An 18287-nucleotide genomic window follows, 5' to 3' on the forward strand; every position below is an offset into this window, starting at 1 on the left:
GAACATAGAATATTCATAAAGAATTACACACACACACACACACACACCTAACACCTAATAGAAATTATTCTAAAACCTGATTCTTAGAAAAGACCATTAGAAATGAAAAGACATAAGTGTTGAAAAGTACAAATAAATAAGCACAGTATAATAAAATAGGGGACACATCCAAAAAGTGCACCAGGGTGAGTCTTAAAAAAAAATTAGAGTTTAATCTTATGAACACCTTGTTGATAATAATTTTGAAAAGTAAAATAAATCATTTTCTCAAAAGTACATATATGCCCCAGCTAGTGTGCCTCCACGGTTAAGAATCAACCTATGAACCAGTAGATCATGGTCAACTCCTGGTCAGGGCACATGCCTGGGTTGTGGGCTTGATCCCCAATGGGGGATATGCAGGAGGCAGCCGATCAATGATTCTTTCTCAACATTGATGTCTCTCTCCCTCTCCCTCTCCCAAGAAAAATAAAGTTTTTACTTTTAAACTGTGTTTTTCAGCCTGGCAGGTGTGGCTCAGGGTTGAGCATCAATCTATGATCCAAGGGGTCTCCAGATGAACTCCCCATCAGGATACATGCCCAGATTATGAATTTGATTCTGCGTTAGGGGCACGCAGGGGGCTACTGATCGATTTCACTCTCATCGATGTTTCCATCTCTCTCTATTCCTCCTGCTCTCTCTCTAAATAAATCAATTGATTTTTAAAAGGATAAAAACTTGCTTTAGCTCAAGGGATGATATTCAGATGCATATTTCTCCATGGTAAATAATGTAAAACTATAGTCAGTTTTTTAAACTTGTAATAGGAAAATAGCGCTTTTGCTCACAAGCCCAAATAGCAGAAATCAAGTGACCTACCTTCCACCGGCAAACTCCCAATTCCCGGTGTTGGTACTGCAGGATCCAGAGAGACAGTATCTGCTTCAGAGCTGGCCTTCAAATGCAGCCTACATCCTCCTGGGCCTGGCTTTATACCGAGGCCATAGTAATCTTCTCATTGCCCATCCAATGGGATCTTGGGAGGAGGCCTCGTTAATCCTTTCACTTTGAGTAGGCAACCTTTTATACCAAAGTAAAAACTAAACTCCAATCACTAAGCAGATTAGGATGTTAAAAATAAAGTAGTGTGCTAAAAATAAAGGAGTGAGTAAGTCAAACCACACAAATATTAGAAAAGATAACCCACCCTAGACTAGCAGTAATTAATATCATTTTTTCAGAACCTGATAGATAATCAGAGAACTACAAGCATATTAATTTCAGTAAACAATACGAAATTAAAACTGTACCTGTTTTTTAAAATGGCCGAAAGTCCTAACTGTATTAGGACTACAGTTATATAAATTTGAACATTAGGGGTAACTTTTCCTCTTTTTCTTTTTAAAAGAATATTTGTAAACTCAAAGCCGAGCGGAATTGACTGTACTTAAAGTTTGATATTGAGTTGACTGTGTTTCTTCCTTTGCCACTTGTCTCTTAAAGGTTTTATAAACCTTTAGGAGACAAGAACACAGAATATTCGTAATGCACCAGGGAGAGTGTTTTATAGGACCTTTAAGAATAAACCTTTAAGAGAGAATGTTTTCATGTTCCCTCTTGTGTGTATTTCCCTTCGATGGCGTCATGCACATAGCTGGACTTTGTTTTGTTTGTGGGCTTCATTCAATTGTACAGACGTGTCTTCTGCCGCTGAGCCTTTGCGTTGTTTCCTCTTCTGACCTCTTACTCCGCTGCGGTGAACATCTGCCCACACATCTATAGGAGGACCGCACACCAGTGCCTACAAATTAAGCTCTTGGTCATAGATTTGAATGTGAATTCATATTTTACCTTGCTACTGTTTCTCAAGAGTTCTCACCAAACACCAGGGGCCCTCAAACTTTTTAAACAGGGGGCCAGTTCACTGTCCCTCAGACCGTTGGAGGGCCGGACTATAGTTCAAAAAAAAAACTATGAACAAATTCCTATGCACACTGCACATATCTTATTTTGAAGTAAAAAAACAAAACGGGAACAAATACAATATTTGTATTTGCATGTGGCCCACGGGCCATAGTTTGAGGACCTCTGAATTACACACTCACTAGCTTCACAGGAGGGTGCTCACTGCTGTTCACTTGTTTATTCTGTGCTTCATATGCCCGAGGGTTACTGACGTTCTGTAAGGGAGGCCTGGGGCCAGGGGAAAGGTGGTTTGCTTCTTTGAAATGTTTCCTTCTGTATCCAAACTATCATTTTCAATTTCCAACATTTATTGTAAGTTTGTCCACTCTGTGTATCTTCAATAGTAAAAACTAAGTCAAAATAACCATCAACTCTCCCTTTTTTTTTAAAAAAAAATATATTTTAGTGGTTTTTTACAGAGAGGAAGGGAGAGAGATAGTTAGAAACATCAATGAGAGAGAAACATCGATCAGCTGCCTCCTGCACATCTCCCACTGGGGATGTACCCGAAACCCAGGTACATGCCCCTGACCGGTATCGAACTTGGGGCCTTTCAGTCCGGAGGCCGAAGCTCTATCCACTGAGCAAAACCAGTTTCAGCAACTCTCCCTTGTATCACTTAGATATTCTAAGTACTTCTCCCCCATTGTCCACGGAGCTATGCTGATTGAATATGGATGTCACATCATCTGAAGTGCTGTTTTAAATTGCCAATGCCTTATTTCAAGTTGAAAAATATTCAAATACAGCCCTAGCTGGTTTGGCTCAGTGGACAGAGCATCGGCATGTGGACCAAAGTGCCCTGGGTTTGATTCTGATCAAGGGTACATACCCGGGCTGAGGGATCAATCCCCAGCAGGGGGCATGTAGGAGGCAGCAGATCATTGATTCTCTCTTATCATTGATGTTTCTCTCTCTCTCCCCCCCCCTTTCTTCTCTGAAATCAATAGAAATACTTAATAAATTGTGATTAAAAAAAGAAAAAATTCAAATACCTAAAAAGAGTCACATGGTTCTATGGTTCTCCTTCTATTCTATGATTCATGCAAATAAGCTTCCTTTCCATTCCACAGTAGAGCTATTACATTTGCTGTTTTCTCTAAGTGGAAACCAACTCCTTTTGTCAGTTGTGTCTCAGAGAGGTTTCCTGCTCTAAGATTTCCATGATCACCAGAACCCAGCCCAGCCCCTGCCAATTCTTCCCTACTGTCCCATCCCCACTGTCCCACATAAGCTTCTATTTCTTATATATTTAAGGCCTGTCACCTATGTCGAGGTGCGGGGGGTTCCCATACAGGTGCTGCTCCTAAGTGGGACATGCACAGGTGGTCTGGACTATCGGCTTGAGGCTTGCGCCAATACCTTCTGGTCAGACACTTTCACAGAGACAGCACCGAGATCTGAGGCGTGCCGGAAAAATTACACACAGACAAACAGGTTAGATGGAAGCACACGGGGGGTTTATTTACCAGTTCCTGATGGGTCTCAGATGCTGGGAAGGATCCACCTGGCGATGCTTGCTGACACACACACAGGGGTAGACAGTGCCCTTGGCTGCTGGCTCCTTTGTTGATCGACAGTTAATTGGGCAGAGTTTCGTGCTGGGAACTGAGACGTGAGCACACACAGGTCCTCACGCTCTGGCGACAGGAGAGCTATGAGCTGCTGGGTCCATCAAACTGTCTGATCTTATACCCCTCTGTAGATGTGGTCTTCGTTGGTGTGTGTGTTATTAGTGGCTGCCATATGTGGATCCACCCGGGGTCTATTAATCTATGGGTGTGTACAGGCTTTGAGTGTTCCCATCAGATAGGTTGTTTATCAGTACCAAGCAGAGCTACAAGGGTGCATTCCTGGGTCCCACACAGCATTCTTAATCTAACATTACTATAACAGTCCACACAGGGTTACATGCTTTAAGTCTTACATTCTAAGGGCCTAACATTAAGTATCATAATGATTACTATAATACCCACATATTACCAATTGAAATAATCATGTTAATTTATTTAATGGATCTGCTTATTGAAATGAATCAGGGAATTAACCACATTAAATATACATATAGCCTGACTGGAATGGCTCTGTGGTTGAGCATCTACCTATGAACCAGGAGGTCACGGTTGGATTTCCGGTCAGGGTTATGCCTGGGTTGTGGGCTAGATACCCTCAGGAGTGTGCAGGAGACAGCTGATCAATGATTCTCTCTCATCATTGATGGTTCTATCTCTCTCTCCCTCTCCTTTTCTCCCTGAAATCAATAAAATATATTAAAATATAAAAATATATACATACACATAGCTTTAAAACAGCAAGAAGACTTGAAGAGAAAAAAATTGATGGTACTTTTGTCCTCTGCTCGCTCATGTCTCCCAGTAAGTCGGGTACTACTGCTTAGCCCAGTGCCAAATGATTTCCACCCAGTCACCCTGAAGATAAATGTCTATACATATCCAATTCGCCAGTCAGGCAGTCAAGCAGAACTCAACAACCATCCCCAATTTCATTCACCAACTCCACACAATTTTACTAGGCCATAAAAACATGTTTTGCTTAAAATGTTTTGATATAATTACTAAGACAAGTGCAGAAAACAGTAACCTCAAACCCTCAATTGGTTGAATGAACAATATTAGAAAAAAAGTCAGATATCGGTTACCTTTAATATATTTGTGAAGAAATACTGGTGATAGCATTTTAAACATATCAATGACTCAGAAAGATCATAACTATTTTTTGAGTATCTGCTGACCTAACTGGTCAAAGGGGCCTGGTTTATCAGGAGAGGGCATTGGGTGGGGGAAGGGTAGAAAGAAAAGAAAAGGGAGGGAGACTGGAGGGGAACCAAAGCCCAGAATTCTTCAGAAGATGGACAACCTCCACAGCTGTTCCAGAGGATGGGAGTCTGGGGTAGATCCAGCTTTGGAAAACTCAGCAGAACCTTCAGGATGCATGTAGACACGGTGTGTCCAGGGGGTGAAGCTCAGTTGGCCACACAGGAGTTAGCAGAGTCCAAGAACATTCCAGGGTTTGGGAGGAAGAATACTCTATGGCAAACTTATTAAATCCCAGGGACTCAGCCTGTCCAGAGACAACAACAGGGGAACTCTCCTGCAAGACCAGTGACTTACAAACTTTCTCACAGCTTTGAGATGTAAATGTGGCCAGGTTCAATGAATTGCCACGCAAAAGAACATGGAGGGAGAAACCAAGATGGCGGCATAGGTAAACACCAGAAATTGCTGCCTCCCACAATAAATTCAAAAATACAACTAAAAGACAAAATGGACATCATCCAGAACCTCAGGAAGGCTGGCTGAGTGGAAATTCTACAACTAGAAGGAAAGAGAAAAGCACACTGAGACTCAGAGGAGGTGCGGAAGTGCAGAGGTACGGAGAAGCATGCGGCAAGGGCTATCAACAGAGGACGCGGCTGTCTTTTTGAATCAGGAGGGTGTCACAAGCCCCCGACTGCTCTGATCTCCAGTTCCGGGTGACTCCCTGGGGATCCAGACTCATACAGGGAGAAAGTGGACTATCTGGCAGTGGGAAGAACTCAGAACTCGAGGGTGGCTTTCTCTCAAAGGTGCTTGCAGAGAATACCAGGACAGTGAGATGTGGGGCCCCTTAGGGCAGGGATGAGGATCACCCATAGCTGCTTGCTCTGCCCTGTTGATTCCCTGAGACCCTGCCCTACCAAAGCTGTGGCAGAGGATTTTGCATATGAATGTCCTGGCCCTTTGCAATGTGAAAATTACCTAACAAACTGCAGCTGGGCCAGACAGACCCAGAAATTCCAAGAGAAGGCCCAAGGCCCCACAGCCGCTTGCATTGCTTCACAGCTGGGCCTCATTTGGGCACCTCCAAACCCCAAACAAGGAAGGGGAATCTGCAGATCTCCTCGTAGCTCCTGCTGTGTAGCCTCAGGCAGAGGCTAAATTAGCACCTCCTTAGAGATCCAAGAGCCAGTGTACCCAATGCTCTGAGCGGGACCATCTAATTACAACTCCTCAAATCCATAAGGGACACACTCAGGGGACAGACTCAGTGAGCACCAAAGCCCCACTGAAGCAAGTCTTGCCTCATAAGGGCGTCTTCAGCACAGAAGCTCTCCCACCGTAGACACAGCTGATTCTCACAGCCAATTGGCCTGGAGGTCAATTCCTCCCAGTGATACCTACAACAATCAAGCCTTAACTACAACAAGACTGTGCACAAAGCCCACAAAGGGGTGCACCAAGAGTGTCCAACTCAGGTAATTGGGGAGGCTGAGCCACTGGGCCTTATAGGACAACTGGCAAACAAAGCCACTCTACCAACACAGGCAAGCATAAAAAATGCGGAGACAACGAAACAGTTCAGAAATGACAGAAATGGAGGAAAGCAAACTACTGGATATAGAGTTCAAAACCACACTTTTAAGGTTTTTCAAGAACTTTCTAGAAACCACTGATAAATTTAGTAAGACCCTCAGAAAGTCTGGTGAGAATGCCGATAAATGTAATGAGACCCTCAAGAAATCTGGTGAGACCCTCGAGGTTATGAAAAAGGACCAACTAGAAATTAAGGATACACTTACTGAAATAAAGGATATTATGCAGAGTTCCAACAGCAGACTAGAGGATCGCAAGAATCAAGTCAAAGATTTGAAATGCAAAGAAGCAAAGAATACCCAACAAAAAGAGCAAAATGAAAAAAGAATCCAAAAATACAAAGGAGCCCCTGGGACAGCTTCAACTGTACCAACATCCGAATTATAGGGGTGCCAGAAGAAGAGAGAGAGCCAGATATTGAAAACCTGTTTGAAGAAATAATGACAGAAAACTTCCCTTATCTGATGAAAGAAATAGACTTCCAAGTCCAGGAAGTGCAGAGAACCCCAAACAAAAGGAATCCAAAGAGGACCATACCAAGACACATCATAATTAAAATGCCAAGAGCAAAAACAAAGAGAGAATCTTAAAAGCAGCAAGAGAAAGACAGTCAGTTACCTACAAGGGAATACCCATACGACTGTCAGCTGATTTCTCCACAGAAACTATGCAGGACAGAAGGGAGTGGCAAGAAATATTCAAAGTGATGAATACCAAGAACCTATAACCAAGATTATTTTATCCAGCAAACCTATTATTCAGATTTGAAGGTCAGATAAAGAGCTTCACAGATAAGAAAAAGCTAAAGGAGTTGATCATCACTAAACCAGTATTATATGAAATGCTGAAAGATATCCTTTAAGAAAAGGAAGAAGAAGAAAAAGGTAAAGATACAAATTATGAGCAACAAATACACATCTATCAACAAGTGAATCTAAAAATCAAGTGAATAAATAATCTGATGAACAGAATAAACTGGTGATTATCATAGAATCAGGGGCATAGAAAGGGAGTGGACTGACTATTCCCTGGGGGGGAAAGGGGTGTAGGGGATGCGGGAAGAGACTGGACAGAATTTGTGCACCTATGGATGACGACAGTGGGGGGAAGGGGTGAAGGCGTAGAGGGCGTGGGAAACAGGTAGGGGAGCTATGTGGGGCGGGGGGGAGAGGCACAACTGTAATAATCTGAACAATAAAGATTTAATTTTTTTTTTAAAAAAGACCACGGAGAACAAAAGTATACATCCCCTGGGCTTAAGAGACTGGAGCACAGCGCACCCAAAAGCCACCTTAGGATGCTGGGACCAGCAGTGCTGGGCTGTCCATGCAGGGTTTGTCCTCAGGCACAGGCTGGGCTTTGGGATCCGGAGCTGTGCGCACTGCACCCACTAGGCGGCGCCTCTTAGCTGGGACCTGTACAATGGACTCTTGAGTCCTTGGTTCTGGAGGACGACGACCACTCTCATGACCACATGTGCCAGTTGACTGGTGACCTGGGCAGATGGGCCCGGGGTTAGCTGTGAGGATGGTTCCGGATTTGAGGAGCAGAAGGCAAAGGCAGCTGTGGGATGGGCAGCAGAGACAGAACCCTGGCTTGGTGGGGGGCGCAAGCATGGCTAGCGCACAAGGGCTCGGCTGCCATGGTGGCCTCGGGACCCACGGCCCCTGCCCACTGATCCAAGGGTGTGCATGGCCCGAAGGGGCTGGAGGTGCCTGAGGCCCAGCTCCACGTGGTCCACAACAGTGTGGTCCTGCCCTCATTTCCACAGCTCATAGCGCTTGGGCTGCAGGAGGCGCACGAACACGTCCATGGGAAAGCTCACCCGGGCCTCCCCGCAGCTGCACTGAGAGGCCACTTTGCCATAGTCGACCCATCGCGGAGTGGCAAAGTTGATGGCCTCCGCACAGTTGAAGCCATGGTTGAAGCCAGCGTGGTAGCCATAGGGAAAGGTCACCATGAACTCTCCAGCCTCCTGAGTGATGCAACTGAACGGGACCCCGTTCTCCTTGAGGACAGTGGGCGAGATGAGGGCCACCTTGTGCCGCAGGAAGGCCTCACAGCCCTGAGAGCTGCCCAGGAAAAGGTCCCTGGCCAGGCGCTCCAGGCGCTGGCCGTGCTCTGGGGGCACCGCGTACCACGTTTTGGGCTCCCCGAAGTGCAGGTAGTTGATGCTGTAAAGGTCCATGTCCTCCGTGTGCCAAACGAAGGCGGTCTTCCACATGCCAAAGTACAGGTAGGGGGTGTTGACGCCTTCGATGACAACCCCACACTCCTGCTCCAGCAGGTCCTGGATGGTTCCCAGGTGGCCAAGGTTCCATTGCTTAGTGTTGGCATCAAACAAGGAGCCACTGATGTCAGCGCCATATATGGGCGAGTCGTACAGGCGCGTTTTCCAGTATTTCCGCTCCAGATCCTCAAAGTCCAAGTGTGGTGGAGTCTGATACTGTGCACTGTTTGCCAACAGGCGATACTCACCCACTGTCATGGCCCTCTTCTTTCTGTGGTATTGAATGAACACACCTGCTCGCCCAGACGCCACCTGCTGGAGGGGAGTGGCTATCACCATGTCATTGACATCATCATAGGTCTGTCTGGCTTTCCATTCCTTGGGTGGAATGACCTTCGCCAGGCCAGCTCGGTGGGCACCTTGGGATTCCATGTAACCAATATATTTGCTGAAATCTTTAAATTCTTCCATGGTTGGGTGGAAGGTCATGATTGTCCCACTTGGCTCATTAGACACCATGTCTGCAATGTAAGCAGAGGATTTCCAGGTTCTCAGGGATGTTTTAGATACCTGAGAATGAGGGAGTAATGTCTTCTCTCTTGTTTGACCAGCTTTCAGTTGGTCATCATAGCCCCGTTCTCTAGCCAGAATCTCCAGCCAAGGTCTGTGTGTATTGTCCTATTACATCTGTATTCATACCATTTGATTTTAATCCTATCCATTCTATTCCAAAGGTTAGGGTGTTTCTTATCTCCATTCCAAGGTTACTCTATTGTTCTTTTAAACTACAAGGGATTAACTGAAGGAGATTATCCTAAGTAAATATTATGTAGCTTAAGTGTGATTGTTCCTAGTTAAAGTGATTAGTTACCCTCCTGGCACTTAGTTAAGGGGTTTTATTCCCTCCCTAACTCCAGGGAAAAATCCCCACCTGGGGAAACAACCTTTCTCGGGGTGGTGGTCATGTTCAAAACACATAGTGTTAAGAGGGGGAGCAAACATGTGCCATATATGCCAGGTCCCTGGAAACATAAGCTGTGCAGATGTTTCTTCCCTGCAGCGACTGTGTCAAGCAGCAAGGGTTGATTGGCTTCCGGCAGGAACATACAATGGACATTGTGTAAAAACTGAGGAAATCTGATTAACAGATTTATTAAATAACGTATAAGCGTTGATTCATTAGCTGTAACAAATGTACCACAGTATTGTAAGGTATTAATAATAGTGGAAACCGTGAATGAGGTAGCATGGGGGTAGTTATATGGGGGGAACTCTCCCAATTCTCTGATCAAATTTTCAATCTAAAACTGTTCTAAAAAATAAAGTATCACTAAGTGTATTAAAATAATAGATAAGAGTAGGTGTCAATGAAGAATAGAAGAATGAAAAAAATTAGAAACATAACCTACTTTTAAAAACAGTCTACAAAACGGCGCAATATAAAACAAACAATTCTATAAACCAGTACATGATAATTTTTTTAAAGCAGGAAGGTTTAACATTTGTTTAATTATTAACTATGTTAATACAGAAATTCACAAAGCATATTTGTACAGCTTAACTTACACATATTAAGAACTATTCACATCTGTGAATAACCAGAGAGTGAACAAAGTAGAAGCACGTCCCAGGTCAAGAAACATTCTATTGCCAGTCACCCGGTACCTGACCCAGGCTCCTCCTTCGGGAGCACTGCCTCATCTGCCTCTCCTACTAACCCTGTCCGAACTACAAGCATATTAATTTCAGTACACAATATGAAATTAAAACTGTACCTGTTTTTTTAAAACTTTATAGGACCTTTAAATATAACCCTTTAAGAAGAGAATGTTTTCATGTTCCCTTTTGGTGTGTATTTTTCCTTCGTTTGTGTCACGCACATAGCTGGATTTTGTTTTGTTCCTGGGCTGCATTCAATTGTAGACCTTGCTGCTGCCACTGAGCCTTTGCGTTGTTTCCTCTTCTGACCTCTTACTCCGCTGCTGTGAACATCCGCCCACACATCTATTGGAGGACCCCGCACCAGTGCCTACAAATTAATCTCTTGGTCATAGGTTATGTGAATTCAAATTTTATCTTGCTACTGTTTCTCAACAGTTTTCACCAATTATACACTCACTGGCTTCACAGGAGGGTACTCACTGCTCTTCACTTGTTTATTCGGTGCTTCATGTGCCTGAGGGTCACTGAAGTTCTGTAAGGGAGGTCTGGGGCCAGGGGAAAGGTGGTTTGCTTCTTTGAAATGTTTCCTTCTGTACCCAAACTATCATTTTCAATTTCCAACATTTATTCTGAGTTTGTCCACTCCACGCATCTTCAATAGTAAAGACTAAGTCAAAATAACCATCAACTCTCCCTGTATCACTTGGATACTCTAAGTACTTCTCCCTCCTTGTTCAAAGAGCTATGCTGATTGAATATGGATGTCACATCATCTGAAGTGCTGTTGTAAATTGCCAATGCCTTATTTCAAGTTGAAAAATATTCAAATACAGCCTTAACTGGTTTGGCTCAGTGGACAGAGCATCGGCCTGTGGACCAAAGTTTCCTGGGTTGGATTCTGATCAAGGGTACATACCCGGGTTGTGGGCTCAATCCCCATTAGTGGGTATGCAGCAGGCAGCATATCAATGTTTCTTTCTTATCATTGATGGTTCTATCTCTTTCTCGCTCCCCCTTCCTCTCTGAAATCAATAAAAATACGTAACTAATTAGTGATTAAAAAAAGAAAAAGAAAAATAATCAAATACCTAATATGAGTCAAAAGTTTCTATGGTTCTCCTTCTTCTATTCTATGACTCAAAGAACAAGCTTCCTTTCCATTCCACAGTAGAGCTATTACATTTGCTGTTTTCTCTAAGTGGAAACCAACTCCTTTTGTCAGTTGGGTCTCAGAAAGTTCTCCTGCTCTAAACTTTCCCTGATCACCAGAACCCAGGCCAGCCCCTACAAATTCTGCCCTACTGTCCCATCCCCACATGTTACCAATTGGAATAATATTGTTAATTTATTTAATGGATTTGTTTATTGAAATGAATCAGGGAATTAACCACATTAAATATACATATAGCCCGACTGGAAGGGCTCTGTGGTTGAGCATCTACGTATGAACCAGGAGGTCACGGTTGGATTCCCCGTCAGGGCATATGCCTGGGTTGTGGGCTCAATCCCCTGTTGGGAATGTGCAGGAGACAGCTGATCAATGATTCTCTCTCATCATTAATGTTTCTATCTCTCTCTCCCTCTCCTTTTCTCTCTGAAATCAATAAAATATATCAAAATATAAAAATATATACATACATATACCTTGGAAACAGCAAGAAGACTTGAAGAGAAAAAATTTGGATGATGGTACTTTTGTCCTCTGCTTGCATATGTGTCCCAGCAACTCTGGTACTACCTACCGCTCAGCCCAGTGCCAAATGATTTCCACCGAGTTATCCTTAAGATAATGTCTGTACGGATCCAATTCCCCAGCCAGGCAGTCAAGCAGAACCCCACAACCATCCCCAACTTCATTCACCAACTCCACACACTTTTACTAGGCCATAAAAACATGTTTTGCTTAAAATGTTTTGATATAATTACTAAGACAAGTGCAGAAAACAGTAACCTCAAACCCTCAATTGGTAGAATCAACAATATTAGAAAAACAGTAAGATATCGGTTACCTTTAATATATTTGTGAAGAAATACTGGTGATAGCATTTTAAACATATCAATGACTCAGAAAGATCATAACTGTTTTTGAGTATCTGCTGACCTAATTGGTGAAAGGAGCCTGGTTTACCAGGAGAGGGTGTTGGGTGGGGGAAGGGAAGGAAGAAAAGAAAAGGGAGGGAGACTGGAGGGGAACCAAAGTCCAGGATTTGTTGCTCCCAAATAATTGTGGAGGCTAGAGGCTGATAAAAAAAATTTCACTTCCAGGGCTGAAAGTCTTTTTTGTAAGTACAGTTTTATTAACCAAAATGCTCACCGAAAGCAAGTCCTGACTTGAGGCATGGAGTCTAAACCTCCAGCAGCATAGTAGAAAAGACAACATGCCCATTGTCCCAGAGTATTGCAAGCTCTTTATAAATCAAATCGGGGGGGGAGGGGTTGGCAGGAGGGGTGGAGGGTACAAAAAGTTAATCTGAGATAAATTTACATGGCCTATAGGCAAAGGGGTGAGAGAAGGAGGAGGCCAGCTCTGGGATAGGAGCAGAATTTGAATGCAGAAAACCCTGCTCCTGGAGACTGGCTGTGAGCAGTGGTCCAGAAAGCCCACGTGTAAATAAGCAGAGGTGCCTGGAGGTAGATGTATCTTTCTGCTTTCTGATATAACAGGTTATTGTTTTCTACTGGTTTATGCTTTAAAGGAAAATCAACAATAAAAAAAGTGCTTGCCTTCTATGATTGCAAAATCTTGATTCCTAATTATTATATAAAACAATTAAAAAGTGCTTGCCTTGTACTATTATAAAATCTTGATTCCAAACTATTATATACTGGAGGCCCAATGCTCGAAATTTGTGCAAGAGTAGGCCTTCCTTTCCCTGGCTGCTGGCACCGGCTTCCCTTTGACCCCCGGAACCTGGGCTTCCAGGAAGGTCACCCAGAAGGACGACAGAAGGATGTCGGAAGGACAGCCAGTCCAATTATCGCATTATGCTTTATTATTATAGATTAGGACCCACAAAATGGGAAGTATTTTTAGAGAAAAGTACTGGCGCGAGGTTTGAAGCAAAACTAGGGGGAATGGAACTGCTTAAAGGTGACCTACATAAAGAAAACAACCTAAGTAGCAAGCTGGATGTACACTGTATTTTTAAAATATTTCTTAAATAACATGTTTATTAGGGTCACTGGTTAATAAATTGCATACGTTTCAAGTGCCCAATTTTACATAATACATCATCTGTATATAGCATTGTGTGCTCACCACCCCAAGTCAAGTTTCCTGTGTTTGAAGCAGCATTTCTCTGCTGCTTTGCGATCTTTCTTCCAAATGTTTTAGTCTCCCATTGGTCGAAAATTCTGCAAAGCGTCCTGCATCAAGAGTATCTGCCTTTATCCATTCTTGTAGGATGTGCAATATACACACAAGGGCTATCAGAATCCCTTCTCCTGGTCCTCAGCCCCGGGGGTGGGATTGCAGCAGTTCATCCCTGGAACAGGCATTTCGGGGCCTTGGGAGAGCAGGCCCAGGAGGTAGAGCTTGGAGCAGTGAGCTGGGGAAGCGCTCCCACAGGTTGAAGTTCAGCTTGATGCAGGGCCCAGGCAGGCGTCCCTCTGGACTAGGCGTGGGGGTCTGAGGCCATCGCTGTCTGATGGGGTCCTGTGGGTGGGTGCCTAACCCCTTTCCAGCTACCCAGCTGGCTGCAGGAACCATCCAGGGATTCAGGAACGCGGAGGTCTCATCCTACTCCTGGTGGTGGGGCTCTTCTGGGACTGTGATCTGTGGGGCAAATGCGCAGAAGAATCCCTGCTGGATGGCGACACCATCCCCCCCCCCCCACCTCCACCCGCCTTGCGCCCAGGAGAGAGCTGGGTTCAAGGCTGACAAAGGGCCTGTGCGCCCCAGCTCCTGAGCCCAAGAGCGCCTCGGGGACCAGCACCAGGGTGTGCCCTCCCAGAGACAGTTGCTGCAGGACCCATGTGGACTCGGGCTCTAGCACCAGGTGGACTCCGCCATCCAGAGGCAGCTGCAGAGCACAGCCTGCAGCCAGGACCAGCATGGAGGTGAGCGCAACAGTGGTGTGGGGTCCCGCTGGGCCTTGCAGGTTGGGCGCCATCCAGTCTTCATTTCATTTTTTATTTCTCCTTTAGGGCCTTGTATATCTTTTTTTAAAAAATTGGTTTCAAAGAGGAAGGGAGAGAAAGAGAGAGAGAGAGAGAGAGAAACTTTAATGATAAGCCAGAATCATTCATTGGCTGCCTCCTGCACACCCCACACGGGATCAAGCCCCCAATTCGGCATGTGCCATGACTGGAATTGAACCCAGGACCCTTCCACTGAGCCAAACTTGCTAGGGCAAGTTTTTGTTTTGAAAATGGGACCTGGACAAAGTCAGATGACTAACCAGGCCCCTCCTCCCTAGATCCCATTGGATGAGCAATGAGAAGATTACTATGGCCCTGGTATAAAGCCAGGCCCAAGAGGATGTGGGCTGCATTTGAAAGCCAGCTCTCAAGCAGATACTGGCTCTCTGGATCCTGCAGGACCTTCACTTGGAATTGGGATTTTGATTTCTGCTATTTGTGCTTGTGAGCAAAAGAGCTATTTTCCTATTACAAGTTTAACGAACTGACTATAGTTTTATATTATTTATGATTGAGATGTATTATTGGGTTAGGGTTACTGAATCTGAGTTACTGCCTCACAGATACACCAAAGCTTAAAAAAACAAAAGAAAGAAACAAACAAACAAACAAAAAAAAAAAACAAGAGAGAAGACATTACTCCCTCATGTTCAGGAATCTAAAACATCCCTGAGAACTCGGGAATCCTCTGCTTACATTGCAGACATGGTGTCTAATTAGCCAAGTGGGACAATCATGACCTTCCACCCAACCATGGAAGAATTTAAAGATTTCAGCAAATATATTGGTTACATGGAATCCCAAGGTGCCCACCGAGCTGGCCTGGCGAAGGTCATTCCACCCAAGGAATGGAAAGCCAGACAGACCTATGATGATGTCAGTGACATGGTGATAGCCACTCCCCTCCAGCAGGTGGCGTCTGGGCGAGCAGGTGTGTTCATTCAATACCACAGAAAGAAGAGGGCCATGACAGTGGGCGAGTATCGCCTGTTGGCAAACAGTGCACAGTATCAGACTCCACCACACTTGGACTTTGAGGATCTGGAGCGGAAATACTGGAAAACGCGCCTGTACGACTCGCCCATATATAGCGCTGACATCAGTGGCTCCTTGTTTGATGCCAACACTAAACAATGGAACCTTGGCCACCTGGGAACCATCCAGGACCTGCTGGAGCAGGAGTGTGGGGTTGTCATCGAAGGCGTCAACACCCCCTACCTGTACTTTGGCATGTGGAAGACCACCTTCGCTTGGCACACGGAAGACATGGACCTTTACAGCATCAACTACCTGCACTTCGGGGAGCCCAAAACGTGGTACGCGGTGCCCCCAGAGCAAGGCCAGCGCCTGGAGCGCCTGGCCAGGGACCTTTTCCCGGGCAGCTCTCGGGGCTGCGAGGCCTTCCTACGGCACAAGGTGGCCCTCATCTCGCCCACTGTCCTCAAGGAGAACGGGGTCCCGTTCAGTCGCATCACTCAGGAGGCTGGAGAGTTCATGGTGACCTTTCCCTATGGCTACCACGCTGGCTTCAACCATGGCTTCAACTGTGCGGAGGCCATCAACTTTGCCACCCCGCGATGGGTCGACTATGGCAAAGTGGCCTCTCAGTGCAGCTGTGGGGAGGCCCGGGTGAGCTTTTCCATGGACTTGTTCGTGTGCCTCCTGCAGCCCCAGCGCTATGAGCTGTGGAAACGCGGGCAGGACCAGACTGTTGTGGACCACATGGAGCCCAAGGCCCTGGGCAGCGAGGTGCTGAGTGTCTGGAGGGAGGGCGGGGCGGCCTGGAGATCTGCGCTGGGCCTGAGGCACCTGCAGCCCCGTAGGGCCACGCACACCCCTCAATCAGTGGGCACTGGCTGTGGGTATGGTCGCCGCCATACCCTTGTGCTCCAGCCATGCCTGCACCCCTCACTAGGCCAGGGTTCTGCCTCTGCTGCCCAGCCCGCTGCTGCCGCGGCCCTCTGCTCCTCAAAGCCCGACCCACCCTCACAGCCAACCTCCGGCCCATCTGCCCAGGATCTCCAGCCAACTGGCACTCGTGGTCCTGAGAGTGGTCATTGCCCTCGGGAACAGGGACTCAAGGGTGGATTGTTCAGGCCCCTGCTAAGAGGCGCCGCCTAGTGGGCGCAGTGCGCACAGCTCCGGATCCCAAAGCCCAGCCTGTGCCTGAGGACAAACCCTCCATGGACAGCCCAGCACCACTGAGCCCTGGTGGCCAGCATCCTATGTGGGCTTCTGGGTGCTGTTGTGCCCCTGACCTTCAGCCCTTGGGGCCCCCATTGGATCCTGATGCACCGATGCACCCTGGCCCGTGCCTGCTCTCTCTGGACAATATTCCAGTCAATTTCCCTGACAATGTCCCACTAACTCCTCGCTGTGTCACTGGGACTCTGAGGTCCTTCCCCACAGACACTGCTGGAAACCCCAGGGCCCCTGCGAGCCTCTCTGAGCTTGTAAGGATGGACCACTCTCATGCCTCCATGGTCCAGGTCCCCGCCACAGTTGCCAAAATTTCCTGGGCCCCTGACTGTCAATCCCTGGAGCTAAAGCTAGAGGCAGCTACCTCTCTGGAGTCCTGGGACACATTCCCTGCCAATGGGCAGTCTTCCATCTTTGAGCCTATCACTGATGAAGATTTAGCCAAATATGGCTGTATCTGACCCTCAAACCTGGGAACACAGCACCTCCCAGCCAAGCAGCAATCTGGGCTGGCCCTGTCCACAGTCAAGATGCTTTTTCTCCTAGAAAAGACGCATTTATTAAGTTGCCAGATGTTTCTACTACTATGACAAGCAGGGCTCCTATTTGTTAGACAAACACACCTCCTATTGGGCAGCTGCCCTGGAATGCTGTGGTACCTCTCAGGCATTCTCAGCCCACTCCTAGATGCCATGGACACGGCTGGTTTTGATATCACCTTCAGGATCCCTCCCTGCCATAGTGTGCCTTGATAAGAACATTCTCAGGTGTTCTAAACTAAATTACAGCAGGAGATGATAGATAGATAGATGATAGATAGATAGATAGATAGATAGATAGATAGATAGATAGATAGATAGAACTGTTAGTCTCTTCATGATGGCTTGGAGCCAACTACCAAAGGAGAGCTCACATTCCTGTGGCTGTCTTTGGAAGTGTGTATTAGTTTCCAGATGACTCATTCTGCAGATTCCTAAGACCCTGGTTCCCACTGGACATGCTGCAGCCACAACTGAGCCCAGCAGCTTCTCTTACTCGGCAGCTGTGACACACCTACACACAGCTCAGGCCTCTGCTCAGGCTGGAACTAGAACTTTACCCAATGAGTCTGTCAGCCAGTACTGCCTTGAGAATGTTTGTAATTTGTTAAATAATATGTTTGTATGGATTTTATACAGAGAGAACAGGAGAGGGATAGAGAGATAGACACATCTAACTCCAGGAGCCTCCGCTTATTTTCATGTGGGCTTTCTGGACCACTGCCCACAGCCATTCTCCAGGAGCACGCCTTTCTTCAAATAATAAATAGCGGAACTAGCCTGGCAGGTGTAGTTTTATGGTTGAGTCTCTAGCCATGAACCAGATGGACTTGGTTTGAATCTTGGTTAGGGCATATGCCAGAGTTTCAGGCTAGCCAGTGGTCAGCTAACTCATTAGTCAACAGAGCCAAATATCAACAGTACAACAATTGAAATTTCTTGTGAGAGCCGAATTGTTTTGAAGTTAAACTATATACATAAGTACATTGTTATTAACTTAATTATGGTACGTCTAAGGTTAGGAGAGCCACACTCATGGGTCCTAGGTGCCACATGTAGCTCGGGAGCCGCATTTTGCCGACCACGACGGGGCTTGTAGGAGGCAGCCAATCAGTTATTATCTGTCAACATTGATGTTACTCTCTCTCTCCTTCTGCCCTTGCTCTCTCTGAAAACAATAGCAAAATATATTTATCA

The 18287-nt window shown here is 45.9% G+C and overlaps 1 protein-coding gene and 2 pseudogenes across 1 annotated transcript in view; 1 reads left to right on the forward strand and 2 right to left on the reverse strand.

Moving 5' to 3' along the window:
• Window positions 1-9069, reverse strand: part of LOC132241769 (lysine-specific demethylase 4D-like) — a 29232-nt gene extending 20163 nt beyond the window's left edge. The window contains exon 1 of the mRNA XM_059710656.1: window positions 8152-9069. Within this exon, the coding sequence (XP_059566639.1) occupies window positions 8152-9069 (918 nt within the window). The remainder of the gene's footprint in view (window positions 1-8151) is intronic.
• Window positions 9070-13663: 4594 nt separating this feature from the next.
• Window positions 13664-14324, reverse strand: LOC132241770 (proline-rich protein 23B-like; annotated as a pseudogene).
• A 337-nt stretch (window positions 14325-14661) lies between these two features.
• LOC132241771 (lysine-specific demethylase 4D-like) lies at window positions 14662-17012 on the forward strand (annotated as a pseudogene).
• The last annotated feature ends 1275 nt before the right edge of the window (window positions 17013-18287 follow it).

The sequence above is a fragment of the Myotis daubentonii genome, chromosome 9, assembly GCF_963259705.1.
Source record: "Myotis daubentonii chromosome 9, mMyoDau2.1, whole genome shotgun sequence".
Lineage (NCBI taxonomy): Eukaryota > Metazoa > Chordata > Mammalia > Chiroptera > Vespertilionidae > Myotis > Myotis daubentonii.